Below are 25506 nucleotides of genomic sequence, written 5' to 3'. Positions count from 1 at the left end.
ATTATCATAATAAGGGGTCCGCTACATGAGTCATTTTAATAAAAGGGCTACGCTGCACAAGAGTGTTTAAGAAACACTGTAGTAGACTATGAACAATAATGCGTTTGACTTATTAAGGTCTAAAGCTTAACAATGAATGTGTGTTGTTTTATGCTATTACAGAATAATTATCGAGGCTATCTAGTGTTGATACAATGTTAAAATTTCAATTTTATAATATTGTCATATCGCTCAAATAATGATAGGTGAAATTCAAACGAATATTTCGATGAATGTATTTATTTTCTATAGTTCTGTCAACAATTTATCAGAAATTTTTTAATTCAGAAAATGTTGAAATTTATATCTAAATCAACTGAACCTGAATAACTAGACAAAATGATAAGACAATTATCTGTGGTTCAGAGTGTGACTAGAGAATTCTCCACGGCCCAGAGCGTGGGTAACCTGACAAATACCCGAAGGTAATAATTCTTCCCAAGAGCATTTCGGCCACAAATACTGCGAGGGCGAGCAGCAAACCAAAGGCCAGGACATACAGTGCTCCTTGCGCCTGTTTCATCGCATGAAAAAGAAAGCATTCCATTAGACCAATATCAACTTTTTGTTTTTAATTGAACGAATTGAAATTATCGTTACCATGAACGGTCTAAAGGGGCATTTATAATGGAAAAGTATTCAGCTGTCAGTTCTCATGCAAAGATACTTTTTACTTTAAAAAAAATTAAGTGTCAGAACGTTTACATGTATTGTCGTGTCGTTATGATTATTGATTTTTATTCCATAGATATAATAATTTTCAGCTCACAATCTTACCTGAGTGATCGAGAGCGGCTTAGGCCCATCTGACGTGATTTCAGCTTCACAAGGAACTTTGTAGTACTTTTGTTTAATGTACTGAATTAGACCGAAGTTCTGAAGCCACTGGATTCTGGAAGAGAGATATAATAATTATTTGTTACACAAACGCGCGCGCGCGCACACACACACACACACACACACACACACAAATCAGAACCACTTGACCAATCTAGACAAAATTTGGCACGTGGCCATCATTTGACCCATCTTAGATAATAGGATATGTTTCAAACCCGTATCCCCCTTCCCCCTGACCTTTGTAACTTATGTGGTAAATAAACCCTACGGGATTAGCATACCCCATTTCACGTAGTCGATACCATAAAAATACGCATGTTATTTAAATTTTTTCTTTCCTGTGATGAATAATTCTGTATCAAGGTTGGTGTTTAGGTTTAGTTGGGATGGAGGGGGGGGGGGGGGGGGGGGGGGGGGGGGGCGGTGTTTTAGGTTTAGTGGGGCTGTGTGTTAGGTTTAGTGGGAGTGTGTGTAAGCTTAGCAGGGGTGTTTCACATAGATATAAAAGCCTAGATGCCGCATCGGCCGGCCGGACATACGTCATCAGGTCCGCCATCTTGGCGCGGTAATTCAAACAATGCAGCAGGCTGCAGTATATGACGTTTTTTCGCCACTATTCGCTTAATATTGCACGGATCTTCTTGTCTGATGGTTCGTTACAAAGCTTACATAATTCCCTACAAGGATCTAATAAAATAAAGTTGTTCCTTATTGTTTGAAAGTTAACTTACAATGACTTTGTTTTAGCAGGTAGGGGGAAAGGGGGCTAGTTGTACACAAATGTTAATATTTACCCATAACTATTGCTGTAAACAATAATTTGAAATGCTGTGACAAGACAGATTACTAAAGTAGCCCTACAGCTATGGATCTGTGCAACTTAAGTATAATCTTTGTCTCTCGAAGTGCTCTGTTAAAAAATCCCCCAATATAATTTTTGGCACAGGCCTACAAGTTTAAGTCATAAAACTGTAGGGTTGAGCCTAAAATAAACTACAGTAGGCCCTAGAATAACTAGGATTTCTGTGTTATCTAGCCTTTGCATCTCTGCCTGCTCCTTTGAGCCTGGGGGGGTGGGGGTTCTTCCAATTTTTTGGAACGGGATGCTCCTCAGTGAATTCTGACCTCTAGACCTGGCTTTGGAAAATTTAGGGGGGATCAAGAGACCTCGTCTAGTGGCAAAAGTGACCTATCTCTAGACCTAATTTTATATGGTGAAATAATTATATAGAACTTAAATTTTTCACAAAACTACCTTTAATTTGCTCAGACTAGGATATATCATTATGGCAAGCATTAACAGTTGAATATAGCTCATCTGTAGACCTGTGTTGTCAAGGACCCAAATTATTATACCTTATTTGGGATAAGGGCCTGGGCCATCTCTATACTTCTACCCTTCCAGAAGGGGACCCATCTATAGACCAAAATTGCCAAAATGAGCCAATCCTGACGAGCAACCCTGTATACCCGGTCATAGTTTAATGTGATTTCGTTTCTTTAGATTTACCCGGAGTCCTATTTCTCCAGGTGTTTGATGCATGCTGTTAAGCAAGCTTTGTAGATCTGGTGGCGTTATGCTAGTGGTGACAACAGCACCGCCTGCATGTTGCATGTTCTAAGTCTGTCAACATTCGGTCGTTCCTCTAGTCTAAACCTCTTCTATCTCCTACCACTTTTCCTCAATACACACACACACACACACACACACACACACACACACACACACACACACACACACACACACATATATATATATATAATAATATATATATATATATATATATATATATTATATATCCAATACTTTCCAGGCCTCTTACTCACGTCAGATCGATCTGCCAGATGATGGGACTATTTTTCACGTAAGCAAAGGCATCGAGGTCGGTTTGAACGGCGTCTCTGCCTAGGTAGAACTGGCACCTTGCACCCCGGGCTTCGTACTTGTTAGCTCTTCCGACGGCTGAACTGTAGACATCTGAGTAGTGAGAGTTAGTTTTCATTAGAGAGAGAGGATTGATGTGTGCGCGCGTACATGCGTCGCCTGAAATATTTTGAGCATTATCGATGGGCAGTGATCGTCACACTTCAATAATCCTTATATGAGAAGGCTAACTGACAGTGTTTGATTGCAAGTCAGATAGATTAACCAAAAAATATCAATTCAGTAAACAATACTTTTGGTATAATTGCTGTATTACTGTACTGCTTTTGTCGATTTTAAAATAACTCCGGATAACAACTAGCGCATTTGCCGGCATAAAGGACTCTGTCTTTCCGTTAAAAAAAGCAAGAAGATATCACCCTGAGTTGAGCACGGCTTAGGACGAATGCTTCTTTGATGAACAGACGAATAAATTAGCAAAAAAATTGAAAATACTCGTATAGTAGCTAAATTATAATAAATGCCATTACCAGCGATAATCAGTGTATTGTATTATCATGTGAAAGTCTACTATAAGATAATGGCGATTTCTGTGCAAGCATACGAAAGACGGGCAGTATAAATTCAGGATAAAAGGTATAAGAAAAAGAAACTAGATGAATAACTGTTTCCCCGAGTTTAGTACTATAGTAGTATCAAATCAACCGTGCATGTGATGTCTATGCCCGTCCCTTACGACGCTCCTGATTGGCTGTTGATAAGCAAATCACAGGTCTTGAAACTCTGATTCTCTCTCGAGAGTTCACATAGGCAACATCTGCGTTCCGAGCTCTCCTGAGGGATACTTTTGAAAGGAGAGGTGGAACATACATCCTGCCTATGTGAACATGAGAGAGACTGAGAGTTTCCAGCCCTGCGATTGGCTTATCAACAGCCAATCAGGAGCGTCGTAAGGGACGGGCCTAGACATCAAATGCACGGTTGATGTGAATCTACTATAGTCCCTCGGGAATCAAATGTTCCTATTCGAATTGGCGATTTCACAAATTCTTTGGGATTTTGTGAAATCTCTGATTTCACATATTTACTGTAACATATATAAAGGAAAAAGGCCTGGAAGTTCCAACTTACCCACGACGGCAAATGTGCCGTCAGCCACAGTCTGGAAAAACTCCCAGGTAGACATTTCGGCGTCACTGAACACGCCGACGCGTTGGCGGTCCCCGTACAAGGCGCCTCCCTCTGCGGTCTTCGCAGATGGATCACGGGAAATGAAATGAATTAGAGTCATTGCGTTTAATGAAAGATTGTAGTGTTCGAATTGTTATCACACAATCTATCTTTTATATATATATATATATTCACAAATATTGGAATATACATATAATATATATATATATATATATAATATATATATATATATATATATATATATATATATATATATATATATATATATATACGTATATATGCCTAAAAATCACAGTGGATGCACGTGACTTCATGAAATAAGCGAATACACAGGATAATGATAGGTAGAAATCCAGTCGCTGTCGTCTTTATTAAGACATCGTCAAGGAACGAATTCGTTCCTTGACGATGTCTAATAAGACGAAAGCTCTTGGATTTGTCTGCCAATCATTTTCCCGTAGGGTTATTCTTTATGATATATATGATCTAAGTATATTATATATTAGAGATATAATATATATTATATATAATTATATTCATCCCAAGATAGGTTAGAGTCGATTTTCTGTTGTATCTGAACCAAGGCACAGAGTAGAAATGTTCTTGTAAAGTATAATAACCCTTGGGTGCAAGTTTTTCCCAAAATTTAGTGAATTCGATATTAAATGATACTTTGTGACTTGAAATATATGCACACATAATCAATATATATACACACACACATACACACATATATATATATATATTATATATATATATATATATAAATCTATATATATGTATATAATGTAAATTGTACATACCAAAGTTTCATACACCAGCGTTTTACTTCTCAAGGCAGGTCTGGTCTTGCTTCGTATTATGTCTTCTATGGAATTTATTGGTACCGATCTGAAGGAAAGAGAACAAATCCATTGATATCGCCTTCGTCTCTACGAAATACTGCATCAGTAGTTTCACAAGATAACTGCAGAATAGTTGAATGAAAATTAGCAATCCCATCGTATTTGCGTGAATATGAGTAACATTTCATATGCTTAAATTTACGTTTTTTTTGTATGTTTTTACGGTCATCACCAACGAGCTAGTACTAAATACGCCTCAAAGGTGGATACTACTGTATCCTTCGGGGTCACTAGTTAGAAAAGATCCGTCTACTCCAACTGACGCACACCAGAGAGAGAGAGAGAGAGAGACCGACCAAAACACTCACCTGAACGGAATGGCGAGATAAGCTGTGATGGAACCACTGTAGAGAGAGACGATGACGACAGCCATAAGCATCCCGCAGATACCGATGAGTCGACTTGGTAAACCGTCCGGCCACTCCGAAGACCCTGGCGGTGGTAAATATTCACTATTTAGCGAGTCGTGGTCAGTGGATTAACTATAGTGTTAGTGGAGCCCGGGGCGGGGTGGACTCAGATGAAAGTACCGCCCACCCCCGCGCTAAAAAAAGTACTCAAATGGCGGAAATGAAATGTACTTTTCAAGCCTTAACATCTGGGTCATTAATTTCATTTCGCAAAGCTCAAACCAAAACAAGGCAGCAGATTAACTCTCCAGCGGCAGAATCGATCAATCGCTGCTCAGTGTTCTGTTCAGACGAAATATGCCAGACAATCTAGATTATGCCAGACTAGACCTGCTCAAAGGATACCAGACCAGAGTACCGGCCGCTGGTCTTGGTGGCGCAATTAACGTTCAGCTAGATTTGTGCCACAATTAAAATGCCATATGTTGGAGCTCTTATGACGTTATCATTATGAATACGAGTGTGCTTGACATCAATTTTGTCGGTATTGTTATTTTCTCGCTGGTTGAAGTGTTACCGGCAAGATAGCGCCTCTTCGATCTTCCTGAAAAAGGGTCGTCACTTTCTCGTGATCTTAAATGGGGAAATAAAGTCCGAAGCAGTATTTATATTGCTATATGCAAGAAGCTTTTGCCAACTTGATCAGTTGGCCTCATCAGCCAGAATAAACGTCATGTTTATTCAGACTGAAGACGCCAACTGATCAAGATGGCGAAAGCTTCCTGTGCGTAGCAACACGTATACTACCGCGGACTTTATTTTCCCATCAAATGTTTCATTGCAGTCTGGGATTTTGCGATTTTAGCAACGTATGATAAACAAGTTTCAGATGGATCAAACGTCTAAAACTATTTGTATCAGTCCTGGAATGGCCCAGTGGTTAGAATTGACTTTTGCAAATGAAATGTATTTTAGGTTGGACACATTTGCACGCTTATCACTGAGAGCAGAGGGACGGTGCCTCTACATCAGTGTTTTTTAAACTTTCTTGTGCAACGGACGCCTTATTATGATAATTTTCCTCTTGGGTTTCAAAGCGTTTTCAGGGTATAATATATAGTACTAAAATTGCTACTGAATTTTTATGAATGGGTTATCTTCAACATAAATGTTTACATTTTACTTAAAATAACTTTCACCACATTATTAATTTTATAATTTTGCACACAAATTTTAGTGAACTTAGCAGCAATGCTTCATCTTCACATTATCCTGAGGACCCCTGGGAACATTCAACGGACCCCAGGGGGTCCGTGGACCACACTTTAAGAAACACTGCCCTACATCGATGATCTGTTTCGTGCGGCGAGAGGCACGATCGGAACAGGCTCAACTGATGTGTTTTTATTGCTTTGCCAGTGTACCTCCTAAAGATTTACTACGTTCTCTCCGGAGTCATGAAAGGTGTGAGAAAATTTCAAATGTGACGCAGCTTGGGTGTGGCAGTGTGTGTGGATTGTTAAAACTTCTAATAAACTTGATGAATATTTGTCAACTCGCAAGTGGCCTGAGTGATAACGGAATAGACAGTTATTTAAAGATAATGAATGCGGATGAACGACATCACCTGGGAAAAATAGGGAAAATGCAGAAAAATAATTGGATCTTTCTTAGATAGTGACCCCCATCAAAGTTCGGGGGTCGTGATCTAGGGCTAATATTTCTTTGGGTAATTTCTGGTGATAGAAGTTCACTCTCGACGTGGTTCGGAAGTCACGTAAAGCCGTTGGTCCCGTTGCTGAATAACCACTGGTTCCATGCAACGTCAAAACACTATGCAAACAAACATTTCATTATCTTTATGATATTTACAGTCTTTTGTTTATGATTTTACGGTCACCCCATCAGGCTTGTACTGAACACGCTGCAAAGGTGGATACATATCGGGTTTAAAAAAATCCCCAACTGGCTTCTACTAAACACGCCGCAAAGGGGGATACATATCGGGTTTAAAAAAATCCCCAACTGGCTTCCTAGTAGTAAACACGCTGCAAAGGTGGATACATATCGGCTTTAAAAAAATCCCCATCTGGCTTCTACTAAACACGCAGCAAAGGTGGATACATATCTGGTTTTAAAAAATCCCAAATGGTTTGTACTAAACACGCCGCAAAGGTGGATGCATATCGGATTTAAAAAAATCCCCAACTGGCCTGTACTAAATACGCCGCAAAGGTGGATACATATCGGGTAAAAAAAAATCCCCAATGGGCTTGTACTAAACACGCAACAAAGGTGGATACATATCGAGTTTAAAAAAAAATCCCAAATGGCTTGTACTAAACACGCCGCAAAGGTGGATACATGTCGGGTAAAAAAAAATCCCCAATGGGCTTGTTCTAAACACGCTGCAAAGGTGGATACATATCGAGATTGAAAAAATCCCAAATGGCTTGTACTAAACACGCCACAAAGGTGGATACATATCGGGTTTAAAAAAATCCCCAACTGGCATGTACTAAATACGCTGCTAAGGTGGATACATACTGGGTTAAAAAAATCCCCAATGGGCTTGTGCTAAACACGCCGCAAAGGTGTAAACATACGGGGTTAAAAAAGTCCCAATGGATCTGTACTAAATGCGCCACAAAGGTGGATACATACCGGGTTAAAACCCTTGCTGAGGGTCACCATCTAAGAAAGATTCAAATCATCTTTGGGGTGACATTCCAAAAGTCCATTTCTCCCAAACTTTCAAGAGCCACTTACCCTGGTTAATGAAGACTTGCAGCACTTTCGTCAGTTGGGAGAAGAATCTTGGAGGCCTCTGGACCCCGGGTCTAGAAGGTCTTTCGGCCCTAACCGTCATTTCCAACGCGAGGCCCGATATCAAGCCTGCCCCAATGATGCATGCCCAAGACTGTACATAATGAGTTTTTTTTTTGTTTAAGAATGATATCTGAGACATCAGTTACTAATCTAATGAATACGTGTATATATATATATATATATATATATATATATAATTATATATATATATATATATATATATATATATATATATATATATATATATATATATATATATATATATATATATATATATATATATATATATATATATTATATTATATATATATATGTGTATGTGTGTGCACATACATAACTTTACAATATATTAGTATGCAACAGATATATATATATATATATATATATAATATATATATATACATATATATATATATATATATATATATATATATATATATATATATATGATATATATGATATATATATATATATTATATATATATCATATATATATAATATTTATGTGTATATTTATATAAATATACGTACGTATGTATGTATGTACATATATGTATATATATATATATATATATATATATATATATATATATATATACACACACACACAAATATGTCTATACATATATATATATATATATATATATATATATATATATGTATGATATATTTATATATATATATATATCTGTATATATATATGTATATATAGATATATTGTATATATATATATATTATATATATATATATGTATATATATATATATATATATATATATATATATATATATATATATATATATATATATATGAATAACTTGATCACGAAGTATATAAAACGTGATGCTATGTATACATAAAAAACCTTTATATATATATATATATATATATATATATATATATATATATATATATATATATATATATATATATGTTGTGTGTGTACCTGGGTGTGTTTTATGGTTGGATGTATATGCATACAGAAACACACATATATATCAGGATACCTCTGCATATATGTACCAACACTTAGAACCTTACATTATCACTCCTATTTGTGGACAAGCCCTATACAGATATCCATTTTTAACATGTCTGTTTCTCAGAAAGAATTTAACATCAGTTAATATTTATTGGAGAAAGGTATTACCTTTTTTTAAATCCAATTTAGAATACGTAAAAAGATTGCTGACCCACAATTCATCACATTCAATTGCAGTTTCATCGGACGCATTTGTCAGGCAAATTGAGAGTGATGCTCTGTGACTGTGAAATAGTTTTTCTGGGAGATTTGATAGGATTTCGGTCCTTCTTTGGGTTCAAATTACCAGTGGATTGATTTATTTTACTGGTAGGACGTGACTCACGTTTTCAGTATAAAATGAACCCACATGGGATGAAAATATAATAGACACTTCCATCATAGCGCTCTGCGACAGTTCTAAGATTTGACATCTGCATTCTCGGGAAGGAGTTATCTTCGTTTAACTACGAGGAATAAATTACCAGCGGAGAATAAATCTGCAGAAGGAGAAATGGTTTGATCATGATCGTCGGCGCCCTGGAAATGATCACGACTATGTCTTCCCCGATGGGTCTGCTGAACTCGACGACGGACGTCCTGTCGTGATTTGGGGTGAAATCCAGCGCTGCCATATCCGCCTCCTGCCAACAGGAGGAATACCACAAGTGAACTTGGCATATGTGTGAAGCAAGGTTAGAGTTATGTGAAGCAAGGTTTAAGTTTTGCAAAGCAAGGTTTGAGTTATCTGAAGAAGGTTTGAGTTATGTGAAGCAAGGTTTGAGTTACGTGAAGAAGGTTTTAGTTATGTGAAGCAAGGTTTGAGTTATGTGAAGCAGAGTTTGAGTTAAGTGAAGCAAGGTTTGAGTTATGTGAAGCAAGGTTCGAGTTGAAGTAAGGTTTCAGTTATGTGAAGTAAGGTTAGAATTGTGTGAAGCAAGGTTTGAGTTGTGTTAGGCAAGGATCTGCTCAATGCTGTTGCTGAAAAGCGCACAGTAACAAGTGGGAGATCTTAGTGAAATTCACTGAGTTCAGAGGGAAACGTGATTTGGAAATACTATTTAATTATTTTATATTCTTTGGCTACTTGCTAGAAATGCTTTAAATAATATAGATTATTCGTTTAACAGATCACAATTCAGAAGTTTTTACCAGTGATTGCGGTTAAAATTATATAAATTTTTCTGCGAGTCATTTGCTTTTCTATTTAGATTTATGAATGTTTTTCTGTTGTTTATAATTACTACTGCTGCTGATATTATTACTGGAACGACAGCGAATGATATTTTTAGAAATATTTTGGTTTTGCATAAAACTGATTATGAAGACACTAAGCACAACAAACAAAACTACAGACTATCATACAGTGAAAGACAGAACTTATTAACAGAATCACAATCGAATAAACAACCAGTCGCTGCTTCGATCTCACTTGCCTGTCTTTGAAGGGCGCCCACCATGCCATCGTAAGATCCGTTTGCTAGCATGAGTCCGAATCCTTTCGTAGGGACAAGGACCTCGGTGAAATTAAGCCGTTTTCGAATGACGTGCAGTATGTCGATGATGTACCCTTTGGCGCTGTCGAAGCCCTTCCCGTCCACATACTCGAATACCGTTGGTTTCTGCAGGAGAGGAGGAGGTAAGAAGGTCTCTTCATATGCTCTGGAATATGACTAGTTTTTTGAATGAGTGCGCCTTTTTATTAGCTCAAGGATTGAAATAAAGATTGTGACTCACATAAAGATAGCTATCATAGTAGTATGAAGAGAATGCTTAAGGTTTTCAGTTCATTGGCAAATTGTAGCTGCGCTGTCAGTATCTTAGTATCCGAGCTCGCTAAAAGATAGGGTCACAGCGCATTTCTAGAACCGAACCGAGTTAAATGGCTTTCAGCTGACACACTCACCTGTATGCAGGAGATCCGCACAGTCCTGTTTTGGAGGTTGAGCGGAGGGATCGGCCAGAAGGGGTTGAAGGTTTCCAGTGTCCCTCCTCTCCACACAGCTGCCAAGCGCAGGAACCACGAACCGTCCCCAGCGGCATTGACGGCAGCGATTTTGACCCAACTTCTTCCGGAAATGAGAAAATGAATGGAGGGTATGAAAACGGCATCTTCCACGAAGGTATCGGGATACTTCCCAGGCTATTGTGGCCACTGGGACATGTAGCGCGAATGAAACATAAAACTGATTTTGTTACGGAGCATCTGCGGCCATGGCGGCAAGTTTAGACCGAGTAGTTCAGCTCTACTGTTTTGCTCTGAAGTCTGGAGCCACTGCCCCCAGTCTCTATGACTGCTGGCTTTGTTCCGTCCTTGATTCAAATTCAATAATAGTGAATCTCTATAAGCCATATGATTCAAAGGTTTAGTACATGACATAATAAGACCTTTTTTGTATTCAAGATAAGTCTACGAATTTCGGCAGTAAACATAGTGAGATTTGAACGTTATGGTTTTGTTCTCCGATCAATGATATAATGAACTATCTATCAAACACAGAACAAATATGGACAATATAACATCAACCTGGCCTTGTCTCTATCTGCTCCACCAGTGACCAAACTCGATTTGGGCAGATATGCCCGTCTCCGTTTATTCACATAGGCTTATGCGTCATTTCCTCTCGATAAAACTACTATAGTAGATTCACATCAACCTTGTCTAGGCCCGTCCCTTACGACGCTCCTGATTGGCTGTTGATAAGCCAATCACAGGGCTGGAAACTCTCAGTCTCTGGAGAGAGTTCACATAGGCAGGATGTATTTTCCACCTTTCCTGAGGGATATTTTTGAAAGACGTATCTCAGGAGAGGTGGAACATACACCCCTGCCTATGTGAACTCTCGAGAGACTGAGTTTCCAGCCATGTGATTGGCTTATTAACGGCCAATCAGGAGCGCCGTAAGGGACGGGCCTAGACATCAGATGCACGGTTGATGTGAATCTACTATAGGACATAAGATTCATGAAAAAAAAACATCAGATTCTATCACGAACCTTTTCGCTTTCTCTTCGTTTTCTTTGCCAATCAGGATCCCTCTTATGCCCTCTCGGAGACTCTCTGTGACCTGGTTCATGACCTTTGCGAAGCTTGAGGAGGAAGTCGTCGGCTGAGCGTCCCAGGTCATGTCTTTTGATATGACCCAGACCCAGTGGGTGTTCTTGAAAAAGATTTTATATTTTTTTTATTTTTTGTCAATTTAAAATTTTTTCTCATTAATTCTTTATAGCCAAAATGTCAGTATATCATATTATATCATATCCTCTCATATATCATATCATATCATATTATATATTGATTATATTATTATATCATATCGATTTTTCATAAGCCAAAAGTTTCTATTTTATAGATAATTATGAACCTCATAGAATTGGTAAATTACACAGTGCTCACCATAGCATTGATGCGTGCTGAAATGTACAACTTCCTTACCTAAAAGGAAAATTAAAATTGAGTTTATAAAAAGCCCTCAAATCTATGACACTTTTTCCTATTTTTGGGGGGTAGATTGACAGATACCTTTGATGGCTTAGAGTTTGTGTATCTTTAAAATACTTTGTTTTATCTATGGAGTAGACATTTCATATTTTCCATATAATTTTGAATCTAATAATTACAATTCATGTAGCATGCACACAAAAATTGCGGAAATGTTAAAATTCTATGGTAGTGTAGATTTAAGTTTTGATAATTCTTTTGATTTTAAACTGGGAATGTCAAAGAAATCTATACTTATAACTTCTATTCTCTAATGGATTTTTGTGCATAATATTGCTTGCAAGTTTATGCAGTTATACAGCTTCACGTAAATACACAGTTTTATGGTTTTGTTTATTCAGCACAAGCACTGATAATGAGTCAGATAACTACTGAAATTAAATTATATTTTATACTGAACTGACATACAAAGATACTTGCAGTAATTGAGTTCCAAGTAGACTAAGTTTCATTTTAGTTGTGTGGTTGTCACGGTAGCAAGGAAAAGGAAATGGATTTGATAAAATCTACGGACTTTGAGCTTCACGTTTAACTTACGATACTTATCAAGGATGACTTGGTCAATCTGATCAATTCTGTCATCTGGTCTTCTGATTCCTGGCAACATTTGTACCTTTTTCTTTTGTTTTTTCTGTCCATAAAGTCCAAGAATCATTTCACAACATTTTTGGAACATTTTTACCTAAGGATGTATGCGATTTATCCATGCAACCGTGCACGAACCTAACCATGCAATTTGTTGTGTGAAGAAAACATTATTTTGTATATCTGTTTTAAAATTGAATGCCTAAACTTTAATGCCAAAGTATTCAACTGCTAAATGTTCAAATACTTGCACCTTGCTACTATCGTTCAAATAAGAGCAATGATAATCCAAGGTTCGATAATGACTACAAAGTTCTGTACCTTTTTCATGATTTCAGTGATCCAGTTTGAGGAGCCCACAAGAACATGCTGGGAATGAGTGACGTACGTCAAGTTCTGAATCCTTGTCCACCAGGGGTTGGCCTTTAACACTTCAAAAGGCAAGACCTCGCCCCAAAGGGAGTTTAGCAGGGAACTGTCTGTGGGGAAGAATAATTAGGATTACATTGGTGATAGAGATCAAGTAAAAATGTCAACTCATTGACAACGACCACGAGGATCGTCAGGTAAAAATGTGCGAAAAATATTGTGAAATAAATCTTGGACTCTGGAGAGAGAGAGAGAGAACTTGCACATGTTTCCAGGGATTAGCAGAGCAGATGACAGAATTTATCAAAGGGATTTACCACGACAACCTTGACAATCATCGTGAGTATACTAATTTCATGCGATAAAGTACGCACCTGGATCGTCTTCAGATACCAAATGAAGTCGGGTAATTCGCATTGTCTTTACAGCTTCAGTGATGGCTGAGATGAAATCAGATGTCAGTCCTCCCGTGCTTGTGTGAAGCAACTGTATGCCTTTCATTGCCTCTATTGAACTGGTTAGGTGTTCTTTCAGTATTTTGCGCTCATTTAATCCTAACCTTATCTCTGCTACCTTAATAGTATCTCTCTTTCGCCTTCCTTTCGCTGTAGGATGAGGTGGGGGCAATTTCTCGTGCTGTTCTGACGGATCGTTGCTGCTGTCACTGCTGTTCACGTTTACCGGTCGTGTTTCCAAGGAGATGTAACTGGCGAAAAGGACGTCGCCCTTTGGAATCCTTTCGAAGGACGCTGCTTGGAAGGAATTATCAGGTGAGTGATTAGAGAGAGCACGTTTCCCGTAAGGTGTAGTCATAGGTGTAACCAAAGGGTTGGCTAACGTTGTTATTGTAGGCCTATTCTTTAGGAGAGCAATGTCTTCATGTCCGCCCTTCTTGACGTTTAGATGAGTAACGGCTGAAGACCCCCCAAGGATTGCATTGCCGTTGCCTTCAATGGCGATTTGATCGCCTTGTTTTAAAGCGTTGTTTAGCGCAAGGTTCGTCATTATTCCTGTAAATTGGCGTAGTATTATTTTGGAGAGAACGCATTGTTTTCAAACACACATTGTAACATGTACATGCATTCATCTGTGGCTATCGCCTTTGTACAGGTAACACGTATAAAATTACGTTTGATATTTATTCAGTACCACGGATACAAAAAATCCACACAGTTTAAAAATATGTACAAATACTTAATTTCCTTCGATTCCCTTTGGCTCAGTACATACCTAGGCTTAAGAGGCAGGAGGGAAGTGTAAGATTTCCCATCATATCCAACTACGACTTGAGGTTTGTTCTTATGAAGGTGGTTCTCAGACGTTTGTAGACATCGCAACATCTCAAGGCGTCACCGTCTTTATTTACATTTCTTTGAATTCATCGTCTTCAGCAGTTTGTGCGTCATTAATGCCTGCGAAATTCTTCGAAACTTGGCGTCTTTCTTTTTTCAATTCCTCACACCGTGGAATCTTCTTTCCCTTTTTGTGATCAGCTGTGGGAAGGAAAAGACAGGACTTTAGTTGATAGGTACCTGTTTTGGCATTAACGTACTTGTGCATACATACGTATCTGCATCAACACTTACACTTACACTTACACGCACACGCACACACATAAAATATATATCTCGAGTATAAAGGCTCATTAAAACACACTAGTTTAACGCTAAGGACGATATTTCGTTGGACTGACTCCCACGCTTATCAGGGGTGGATGTGAGTCCACCGAAATATAGTCCTAAGTTTTAAACCAGAGTTTTAATGGGCCTTTTATACTTGAGACGTATCCTGTTTTAACAGAAGAATTTATTTACACACACATGTCGAAAATGAATGGAACGGTAAGGTCGTGAATAGGAGCATGTTTGTCTACGTATTTAACCAAGAAATGTTGTTATGAGTTAGACCCACTGACATACACGTTAACATTCCTTTTCTCGTCATTTTAATCACAATTAGATATTAACAGTAAACTGTTTAACCTTCTGACGTATACAAGCCTCTTTTAATTTTCTCATACTTCGAGAGAAGATGGAAGGAAATACAGACGCATAAATAATTATAATCTAACATCCAGCAGAATCTTTCCTAAGACGGACGAGCGGTAAGTTCCTCATTGGACAAGTGGTTTTCGCGCTCGGCCACCAATCCGGTGGTCCGAAGTTCGATTCTCTGCCCGGCCAACGCGGAATCAGAGGAATTTATTTCTGGTGATAGAAATTCATTTCTCATATAATGTGGTTCGGATCCCACAATATGCTGTAGGTCCCGTTGCTAGGTGACCAGTTGGTTGCTAGCCAGGTAAAAGTATCTAATCCTTCGGGCCAGCCCTAGGAGAGCTGTTAATCAGCTCAGTGGTCTGGTTAAACTAAGATATACCTCTTTTAGACGAGTGGGATGCAGCCTTACCGGAGGAGAGTTTGGCCTCGGTCGGGTCTTGCCAGGAACTTGCCACGAACTGAGCTGTTGCCGACAAGCAATCGTTTCAGATGGCCTCCAGGCTCCGCCCATTTCAAGCAGGACTGAAAAGCATTGTGTAATCACTTTCTGTTATTGTCTTCGATCTGCTCTCATTTATTCATAGGATGGTTTCTTTTTCAAATATGACTCTGTGAATATTATTCCACATCGTGTCACTTGATTCTGGGTGTTTTGCAATGTGTATGTGGAGCTCTTTTGTTCAGAGTCTGGACATCTCCCATTTTTCGAATAATCTGCAAACCCGAAGCGTAGCCTTTGATTACTGTATATTGTAGTATTGCAGGAGGCCAGAAACAGCTTGTGACGAGTGAATCTGTTTTTCATTATCGTCTTCAACATATAATTCATATGATTGCCGAGGCCATTAGAAGGAGTTAATAGACTTTTTAATAATTTCTAAATTGCCGCACGGTAGTCGTCATCATTTTCACGATAATGATTATTATAATTATTCTAAGTCTACCACAAGTGATAAATGATTACAAGTGAGTTTTTTTTATCTAGAATTCAATAAAATCCAACTCTTAAAATTTATTTTAGAAATGCTACGTAACGTGGAAATCCTTTAATTTGCGGAAAATGATTAGAAACATTTTTCAATGAACTTGATATTCCTTTCCAGCTCGGTTTGATGAACATTTTAAAATATGGCCATATTGAAATATGGCTTGCTTGCTTTTTTCTGTTCATATTTTGTAGTTTTTTAAACAGAAATTTATCGGGAGTTACTGAGGGTACCCCATGGAAAGGTGGGGTCTTTCCTATAGTTCAGTGGAACTTTAACTATAATAGTGCGTGTGAATAGAGTGAGGATGCCTGAAGGCACAGAGAATGAGGATCGTTAGGTGATCAGATTGCAAGGAGCCTCTTTAGTCATGTTTGTAAGGAGTGTTCGAAATAGCACAAAAAATGATTGAGGAATTTACTTTGCGTGTCACTTGCCTATTAACTTTGCAAAGCAACATCAGGGTGGGAGGTAGGGCCTTAAGGAGCCTATTTCTGAAAGATTCAGTCGTTAATTTTTAATAAATAATTAATACATCGATTATGTTTGGCATCTAAGGAAAAGACATACAATTCTTCTCCGTCTCTTCACGATAATATTCATGATTCATGGAAAGTCGAAACGTCATGAGCACCTCGTAGGTAAAAGAAAAAAAAGCGAAAAAAAAATCGCTTCACGCGTCATCAGATTTATACATAAAAAAAAGGAAGAGAAATATCATTATTTCTTCTCCGCATCTTTCATTGTTTTCTCGTGACGTCATGCACTATTCAGGGATCCTTGGCTGATTGAAAGACAGGTTAAATGTCAGACACGTCAAAAATCGGTGAATTCTTTAGACGTCAGCGTCATCCGTTCAGCAAGTTTCTCTTGGGTGTATTTTAGATCACTTCCATTACTTAAGGAGGAAGACGAGAGTTGATAGGCGCCTCGAGGAGCCGCTTATATTGCAGGAGGTTGTTATTGCTTCCACGAAGACAGGAAATCATTAGTCATTCTCCTTCTTTGTCTTGGACGCGAGATTACCCTGCGTACACACACACACATACACACACACATATATGTTTTGATTCTAAATCAAGAAAAAGGTAAAAACGTGATGATTATACGAACCAAGTTACAGCCACGAAGGAGGAATAAATGAAACAATGAGGTGCTAAGCACTTTCGTCTTATGACCAGTTGCTGTGACAAAAGTACTTAGCATCTCATTGTGTCATTTATTCCTTCGTGGCTGTAACTTTGTTCATTTTACAAATATATAGCTATTTACATATATAATATATATATATATATATATATATAATATATATCTATATATATATATATATATATATATATATATCTCAAGTATAAAAGGCCTCTTAAAAACACTGGTTTAAAGATAAGGACTATATTTCGGGGGACTTATTTCCACTTGATGTGAGCACCGAAATATAGTCGTTAGCTTTAAACCAGAGTGTTTTAATGGGCCTTTTATACTTGAGATGTATCTTGTTTTAACTGAAGAATTTACGTACATACACACACACACATTATATATATATATATATATATATATAATATATATATATATGTGTGTGTGTGTGTGTATATATATATATATATATACTATATATATATATATATATATATATATATATATATATATATATATATATATATATATATATATGGCTCAGAGGAGGAGCAGTTTTGAGAATAACACAACGCCAATCCAACACTGAAATTTTCTCCCCCAAATTATTCATTCCAGTATGAATCACTAGTGTAGAAAGCTTCCACCATCTCATAGCTACTTCTCTGCAGCTGAATCGTCATCAGCAGCTTGTTATTACATTAATGAATACATTTCTTACCCTTGAGAAACTATAGTGAGTTGGGACAAGTGCTTTGTACCTCAAGATATAGGGAATCTTTGCCTGGGGCTTTGTACCGTGTTTGGAATCCATTTCAATAAAGTAAAGCGCTGGCATGCTCTCTCTCTCTCTCTCTCTCTCTCTCTCTCTCTCTCTCTCTCTCTCTCTCTCTCTCTCTCTCTCGCAGTAAATATCAAGTGACACTATGGAGACTTATCTCGTCCCATTACCTCTATGAACATTTTCTTAAAAAGTTACAAAAAAAATCAAGATTCGTTGAATTCAGTAGAAAACTTTTGATTCTGTACAGAAAATTCGTTACCACATCATTTTGAAGTTTATAAATGATATGAAATATAATGCTTTTAACTCCAGGACTAGTCATAAGATTTTATTATTTTGTTTTTGTCTGACTAATGAAACCAGATGCTTATAAGGAATATACTCTAAAACTATGGATGAGTGACATATATTCTCTCTCTCTCTCTCTCTCTTCTCTCTCTCTCCTCTCTCTCTCTCTCTCTCTATATATATATATATATATATATATTATATATATATATAGTATGTATGCATGTATATATACCTATTTACACACATATATTATATATATACAAACATACATACATACATATGTATGTATTATATATATATATATATATATATATATATATATATATATATATATATATATATACATATATATATATATATCACAAAATGAGAATTATGCAAGCCTTATAGACATAATAGAACCGAATGATTGTTAGAAATTAAAGTACTTTGCCAGATACCAGAATTTTCTGCTTGAATAACATCTTCCTGTTCTTCGTGCCTTCAGTCCATTGCAAGAAGGAGACCTTGATTCTAGTCATATGTAGGTGATATATTAAAAGCGATTTTAGTAATGAATCATCACTTAAGTGTGATGATCGACTCAGATGCTTTCGCGTTGAGAGAATAGAATTCTATAGAAAACGGAAATTCACTGTCCATTGTTCCAGGGATGACTGCAGACTTGTGGTAGGTAGATGACACTGATTTGATAAGTAATAAAATCTGAAAGGACTTCGTCTGAGCCAATACTTGATTATTGAATCTCACCAAATTATGTTCAGTGTTCTGTGTTATTCCCCATCACACAATATCGCTTGAATATATATTTATATTATATATATATATATATATATATATATATATATATATATATTGTGACGTTTATAGATCGTTTCGTCTACCCAGCAATTAATTAATTAGTTTGATTTGTAAAACGGCAGCCATCTTCCTCCAAATATCAGCTGATTTGGGCGGGAAACCAACGCTAGCCGTCCAGGGTTAAGAATTTCCTGTGAGAAGGGAGAATATAGTCTTTTGTCAGCTTTAGGGATGTATCTCGAAGGGAAGGATGTAGGCAGACTGGCACTTCTTAGGCCTATATCTTAAAATCTTTTTCCTGTGAACCCTCTGCTGGCTGTATGTTCTGTTTCCAGGATTTGCCCTGCTCGTGGGGGGTTAAGCTGACTCCCAACACCCATGGAAAACACCTGGATTCAGCCCCAGTCGTCTCCAGACGTGACCTTCGGACGGATGTCCGACCACCTGCCTTCCATTTAGGCCTATCCATGGGGTTAGTGGCGCGCCAAACGACCCAGGCCTAAGACAAAGCCAGGCCACATTTTCTACAAAGATCCACTGAACACGACATCCAAGTACGTCTTGTGAAACAGCATATTGCCAGTCCCTTACATCCTATTATCTATTTGATCCCCATTTTCCCAATTCAATTTCAAAACCAAAAAGAACTCATCCCTTTGTTCCCTCTCACTGCCTCATAGCCGCATGTTTCCCTTGTGTGATCGTCCCAGACAAATGAAGTCATTGCATACCTCAGTGAAACATTAGAGTTCCTTTTCCCCAGGGTTAGAGAACAAACCAATCATAATTTGGGGCAAGAAATCCTTTTTCTTTTATCTTGTTTAATCTGGGATCCTTTTCCAGATTCCCTGCGTCACGTGTCACGTCTATCTGCCCGCAAGTGTTGCATTACCGAAGATTATGAAACCAGCTTTCACGAATCACATTTTAGCCAGCTATCCATTTGTGAGAGATATATGGGTCCCAACGTGTGGACGCTGCATTTACTTTTCTCCAGGCCAGTAAGGGCCTTTTGTAAATAAATAGCTGTAAAGTAACTAGCTGAGTTTCTGGTGACCTTTCCTCTTGAGTAAAGTATCACTATAAAGCCTTTTACGGTAAGTTCAAGTAATTTCATCTTGTTCTCCCTCAATTATTTCTGTTTACGTATCGAGCCTCTCTCAAGGCCGGGCTCATACGTAAATATATATAGATATATATAATATATATATATATATATAATATATATATATATATATATATCAACTGTAATAGCCACAATAAATTCTTTGCTCTCTTTTGGATACGCTTGTCACTACAAAGCCTGAGATCCAAGTTCAAAGGCTTTGCAGCGACAAGTGCATCCAAAAAGAGCAAAATATTGAAGAAGTTAAGGGGGTATTGTGGCTATTACAGTGCATATGTATCTGATAAAAAAGTGACCAGTAGATTCTATATATATAAATATATATATATATATATATTATAGATAAATATATAATATATATAATATATATATTATATTAAATCTATTAATATATAGTTATATATTATATATATATATATCAATATTAATATATATATATATAGATCAAATAATAATATATATATCTAATATATATAAAATATATATATAATATATATATATATATAATATTATATTATTATAATGTTATAATAAAATATTTATATATAATCGTATAGATATATATATATACAACATACATATATATATATATATATATATATATATATAATATATATATATTATATATATGTATATCTTATAGTATATTATTAATCTATATAAATAGACACATGATAATAGTAATATGAAGGCTTCTGCAACCATTCTTTTTATAGAAATGTTCACTGAGAGATGTAGCCAAGGCAATATTCCAGGCACTCTTGCGGCACCCCTAGGCACAGTCTATGGCACCCCAGGGTGCCACGGCATCCATTTTGACAATAACTGTTCTAATGGTTTACTCTGTTAATAGCAATTCGATCTACACATTCCTACCAAGTTATGATAAAGCGGTTCCGTAGTCTATTCCTCATGACATCGGAATTCCGAGCTGATAAAGTTTGGACGCCAGCCTCCCTTCCCGAATGAAACATTATACAGAAACCTTGACATTATGTTCTACAAAACAACAGCAAGGTCATTTACACTCATGAGGAACCTGGCATATGTCAGGGTGGTCCGAAAGTCTTGTTACCCGAACCAAAAGGTACCAACAATAATACAAAATACATATCCTGGATTCAGTTTATTCACTGAATCCAGGTATGTATTTTGTATTATTGCAATACTTGTACCTCTATTGTTGGTACTTTTTGGTAGGGGTAACAAGACTTTCGGGCCACCCTGTACATGTGCCAGGTTCCTTATGAGTGTAAGAACAATAGAACGAAATAAGAACACTGAAGCAATAGAAGAACAAGTAATATAAGTAATAGAGAGGAAGATGTACTGGATTCAGTTTATTTGCTTTCATTGACCACCATTTTCATTCGACGAAGCAGTTCTTTGGTAATTGTCGCAAATGCTGACCGAACAGCGTCCTTCAACTGTTCGGTATTTTGGTATCGTTCATGTGAAACTTTCTCTTTGGTAGGGGCAACAAGACTCTCGGACCACCCTGTAGTTTGCGAGAACCTTGAAACATTTTTTTAATCAGATTTTTTGTTTACGTCTGGTATTTGAAAATTCTGACTAGTTTCCCCACTTTTCTAGTTATTTTCGCTTACTCGGGGAGTAAGACTATAAACTACTTTGCTAGTGTTGTTGTTGGGGGTTAGGGAAGGTCCATGGAAGAGCCTAAAAAGGTCTGAAAAAGGTGTTTCGCGTTGAGTTAAAGATACAGGAATTTGAGGATAGGATATTTATGATTTATTTATTAGACTGAAAATGTAAAAAATAAGTAATGTGCATGTTAAACAGTACTGAAACATTATCTATAATAAAATATAGCGTATTTATGTTATTTTTCGTTGGTGAAAGAAATGACTTTTGCAGTCCGACAAGCTACTGCTTAGATTAGTAATTGTCAGCCTTTTCTGCAAAGATCTTTGCTGTCTCTCCACTAAACATCCCAGAAAATATAAGAAGTTCCTCAATGCAAGAGTCCTGAAGGATCTTACAGATGGCTTTCAAAGAGTTGTGTGCCTGACTAAAGCCTCTAAGAAGTAGTACATCATTGCAGAACTCATCTATATACTTATCATTAACTGGCATTGCAACTTTGCAATTCATATATGGCTTGGCCACCAGTGACGACAGCGAGTATGTTCCTCAGGGTCCTCCTAGGGCTTCAGTTGTCTTTTCTACGTGAGTCATCTCTTTCATATCACCGGAATCTGTGGGAAAGGCCGGTGTCCAGGAAAGACACTCGATTGTGCTTGACTTCTGCTGTGTGTCTTGAAGTGAACGCTAAGAATCCTGAAAGCACTGCATCTGCTTTGGCAATTCAAGCATCTGTGAATATTACCTGTGTTTCAAAGAGCCAAATTTGCAGCATGTCTTCAGCCAAACCATCACAGGTTGTCTCCCGACTTCTGAAATGACCAATACTGCTGAGTGATCTAAATCTCTGCCTGTCGCTAGCAGAGATATGACAGGTATGAATGGTACTAATACTGTCTGGAATACATTTCAGAGTCTACCTCATATGACAAGGTGAGGCAGAAAAGCTTACATTATCCCCGCCTAACTTACAGTAGTTGACTCAAGATTTTCAATAGTAGTTGTAGCTTTGAAGTACCTCCCTGTGGCACCTTCTTCTGCCACACAAGGTTATCCATTACAAAGACATAAAGTGTTCCATAGCAATGACTCATTGTGTCAGAGATGAACACACTTTCCTCTTCAACCAGACAAATAATGTCTTCAGCCTTTTTGGTTAGTCAGCACTGTATGATGTATTAGATCCCTTGGCCAAGTCTGTTGTCCACGTTAATGAGCAACTTGCAGTATGCTTGCTTGTAGAGGTGGTAAGCTTTTTTCAGCGCCTAATGGTATTGCAACCGCATGATGCAGTGGTAGCTGAGACAGTACCAGTGTCTTTTTTTTAGTTGTTTGAATAACTAACACCTAGTTCTGTAAGTCTTCATTCTGCTGCTTTGTCAGAGAGGAGTGTTGCAGCAAAACTGGAGAGAGATTGTGGAATCATCTTTTCTGCACTTTTAAAGGACACTTCTCATGATTGAGTGGAGTTTTTGTTCCTTCCAGATCCTAATGTCTTTTCTCAGCTTTCTTGCTTCAGATTGTATGGTTTGCTGTTTGTCCTCTACACGAGATTGTGTGCAAGATTTAATTTTTCAAGGACATCAACAAGTGGGGTAGACAAGGAAATCAACAAATGGGATAGACAAGGAGCAGATGAGTCGCAATCCTGAAGCTTGTCATATAGTACTCGTTGTCTTTGCTTTGTTGATGGCTTTAAAGTTGGTGTCTTTCCTTGGTTCCAATGTTTGCTGCATATGACACAGGTGATGTTAGTGTCATATGGTGGTACATTTTGTCTCACTGCAGTAGGTCATCCCAAGACTGATACACTGCTTGAAGGCTGGCAAGCTGTAAAAGTGGCGCCCGACTTATCTCTCAAATAATTTTTTTTCTGCCTAGCTTCTAGCTCTTTAAGATGATGTACCAGTTCTAACACCTCGTATGCTACTGGGAGACTTATCTGTTATCCATGCTTCATTGTTTATTCATTTTTAAGACTTGAGTATGTTCGATCCTGCTGATCATTCATAGCATCACAGAGGTTTGGTAGTACAGATGTGGGCTGAATGTTCATCATTTCCCTCTCAGCGGAGTCTTTGCAAATCACACTCAGAGTATTGTCCACAGACAGTTTCTACCCCATTTGCCAGGTGAAGAATCACTTCTGCCTCAGCTCCTCCACCCCCGCCCCCCTGCCGGCCAACTATGCATCTTGTCTCAGACACATGTAACAAAAAACAAACTGCACCTGCTGTCACTACCAATTAAAGTACATACAACATGACATGTAGACAACAGAAAATGATAATAGCCAGTTTCAGTAACGCCTTTTCTTCATCTCAGTGTCTGTCTCATATGAACAGATGAAAAGTCCCTGAAATTGAAACTTCATTTTGCTTTACCTCCATGAGTACCCGAGGAACTCATTCACAAACCATGAAAATGCTGAAAAATACAAGAATTACGCATGATAAAGTTAAAATGGTTTTTGTTTCGGTGTTTATCAGTATACTAACACTGTCATTGTTTGCTTTAGCGCCGGTGTTGCTAAAAGTGCAGTGTTGGTTTGGGGCTCGCCACTATTTTCCTGCAGTTTGTTTATGAGGTTGTCCTCTTAGATCATAATCTGAAGTATACCTGGTTATAGTTTTTGTGAGCTTAGCGTCTACAGCCATGCTCGTTTTCACAGTTTGGCCCCCTGGGAATTTGTTTAATTTTATATATTATTATTGTTGTTCTTTTTCATTAATATTAATTTCTTTATTAGTGTTCTTTTTCATTGTTTATTTTCTTCATTCCTCAGTGGCACTTATTTTGCCATGTATAGAGTCTTGAAAGATTTTCTCTCTATGTTCCATCTTTGAAACGTCCCCAGTATTAAGGTCTCCATTCATTGAACGATTGCCTGAACGACTGTCTGTATCGTTCGCAAGAACATTGTGTATGGGCTTGTCTGAATGCAAAAGTGGGCGGAGCTTCGTGTCTGAACGATCTCAGCGGGAATCTGTCATGACCAAGTTGCTGGCTTGCGATTTAAGTCTGTCATACACAGGTCGTTCAATGTATGGGTTTGTCTGCCGATATAACGCTATCGCGAGATGAAGCAATGTCATCTTTGTTCAGACTCGAATCGGTGCGGAGATCGTTCATACTGCATGAATAGTGTGTGTGTGTGTGTGTGTGGGTCGATAACGACATTCGTTCAGACAGTCGTTTAGACAATCGTTTAGTGTATGGGGGCCTTTAGACGTAGTCAGTACTCAAAATTGTATGACGGTAACA

At 37.6% G+C, this 25506-nt stretch overlaps 2 protein-coding genes across 3 annotated transcripts in view; one reads left to right on the top strand and one right to left on the bottom strand.

Annotated features, from left to right (window-relative positions):
• Positions 1-263: 263 nt before the first annotated feature.
• Positions 264-5549, bottom strand: LOC135197607 (uncharacterized). Its single transcript, XM_064224636.1, has 6 exons — positions 5169-5549; positions 4759-4846; positions 3896-4013; positions 2707-2857; positions 817-931; positions 264-553 (listed from the first exon to the last, which is right to left on the bottom strand). Exons 1-6 carry the CDS (start codon positions 5237-5239, stop codon positions 413-415), a joined length of 684 nt encoding a protein of 227 aa, XP_064080706.1. The 5' UTR covers positions 5240-5549; the 3' UTR covers positions 264-412.
• A 7951-nt stretch (positions 5550-13500) lies between these two features.
• LOC135197606 (uncharacterized) overlaps positions 13501-25506 on the top strand; it is a 44296-nt gene continuing 32290 nt past the window's right edge. The window contains exons 1-2 of one of the 2 annotated variants that reach the window (XM_064224634.1): positions 13501-13712; positions 14127-14285. The gene's annotated coding sequence lies outside the window, so the exon portion shown is untranslated. The other variant, XM_064224635.1, reaches the window with a different exon arrangement.

The sequence above is a fragment of the Macrobrachium nipponense genome, chromosome 21, assembly GCF_015104395.2.
Source record: "Macrobrachium nipponense isolate FS-2020 chromosome 21, ASM1510439v2, whole genome shotgun sequence".
NCBI lineage: Eukaryota > Metazoa > Arthropoda > Malacostraca > Decapoda > Palaemonidae > Macrobrachium > Macrobrachium nipponense.
The sequence above is the reverse complement of the archived record's forward strand: the minus strand, read 5'-3'. Positions and strand labels throughout refer to the sequence as shown.

Coding starts and splice junctions, on each gene's coding strand:
- LOC135197607 (XM_064224636.1), bottom strand. CDS start 5,239: ATGCTTATGGCTGTCGTCATCGTCTCTCTCTACAGTGGTTCCATCACA. Junction 2,858..3,895: donor CGGCACATTTGCCGTCGTGG/GTAAGTTGGAAC, acceptor CTCACTACTCAG/ATGTCTACAGTTCAGCCGTC. Junction 554..816: donor AGCCGCTCTCGATCACTCAG/GTAAGATTGTGA, acceptor GCGATGAAACAG/GCGCAAGGAGCACTGTATGT.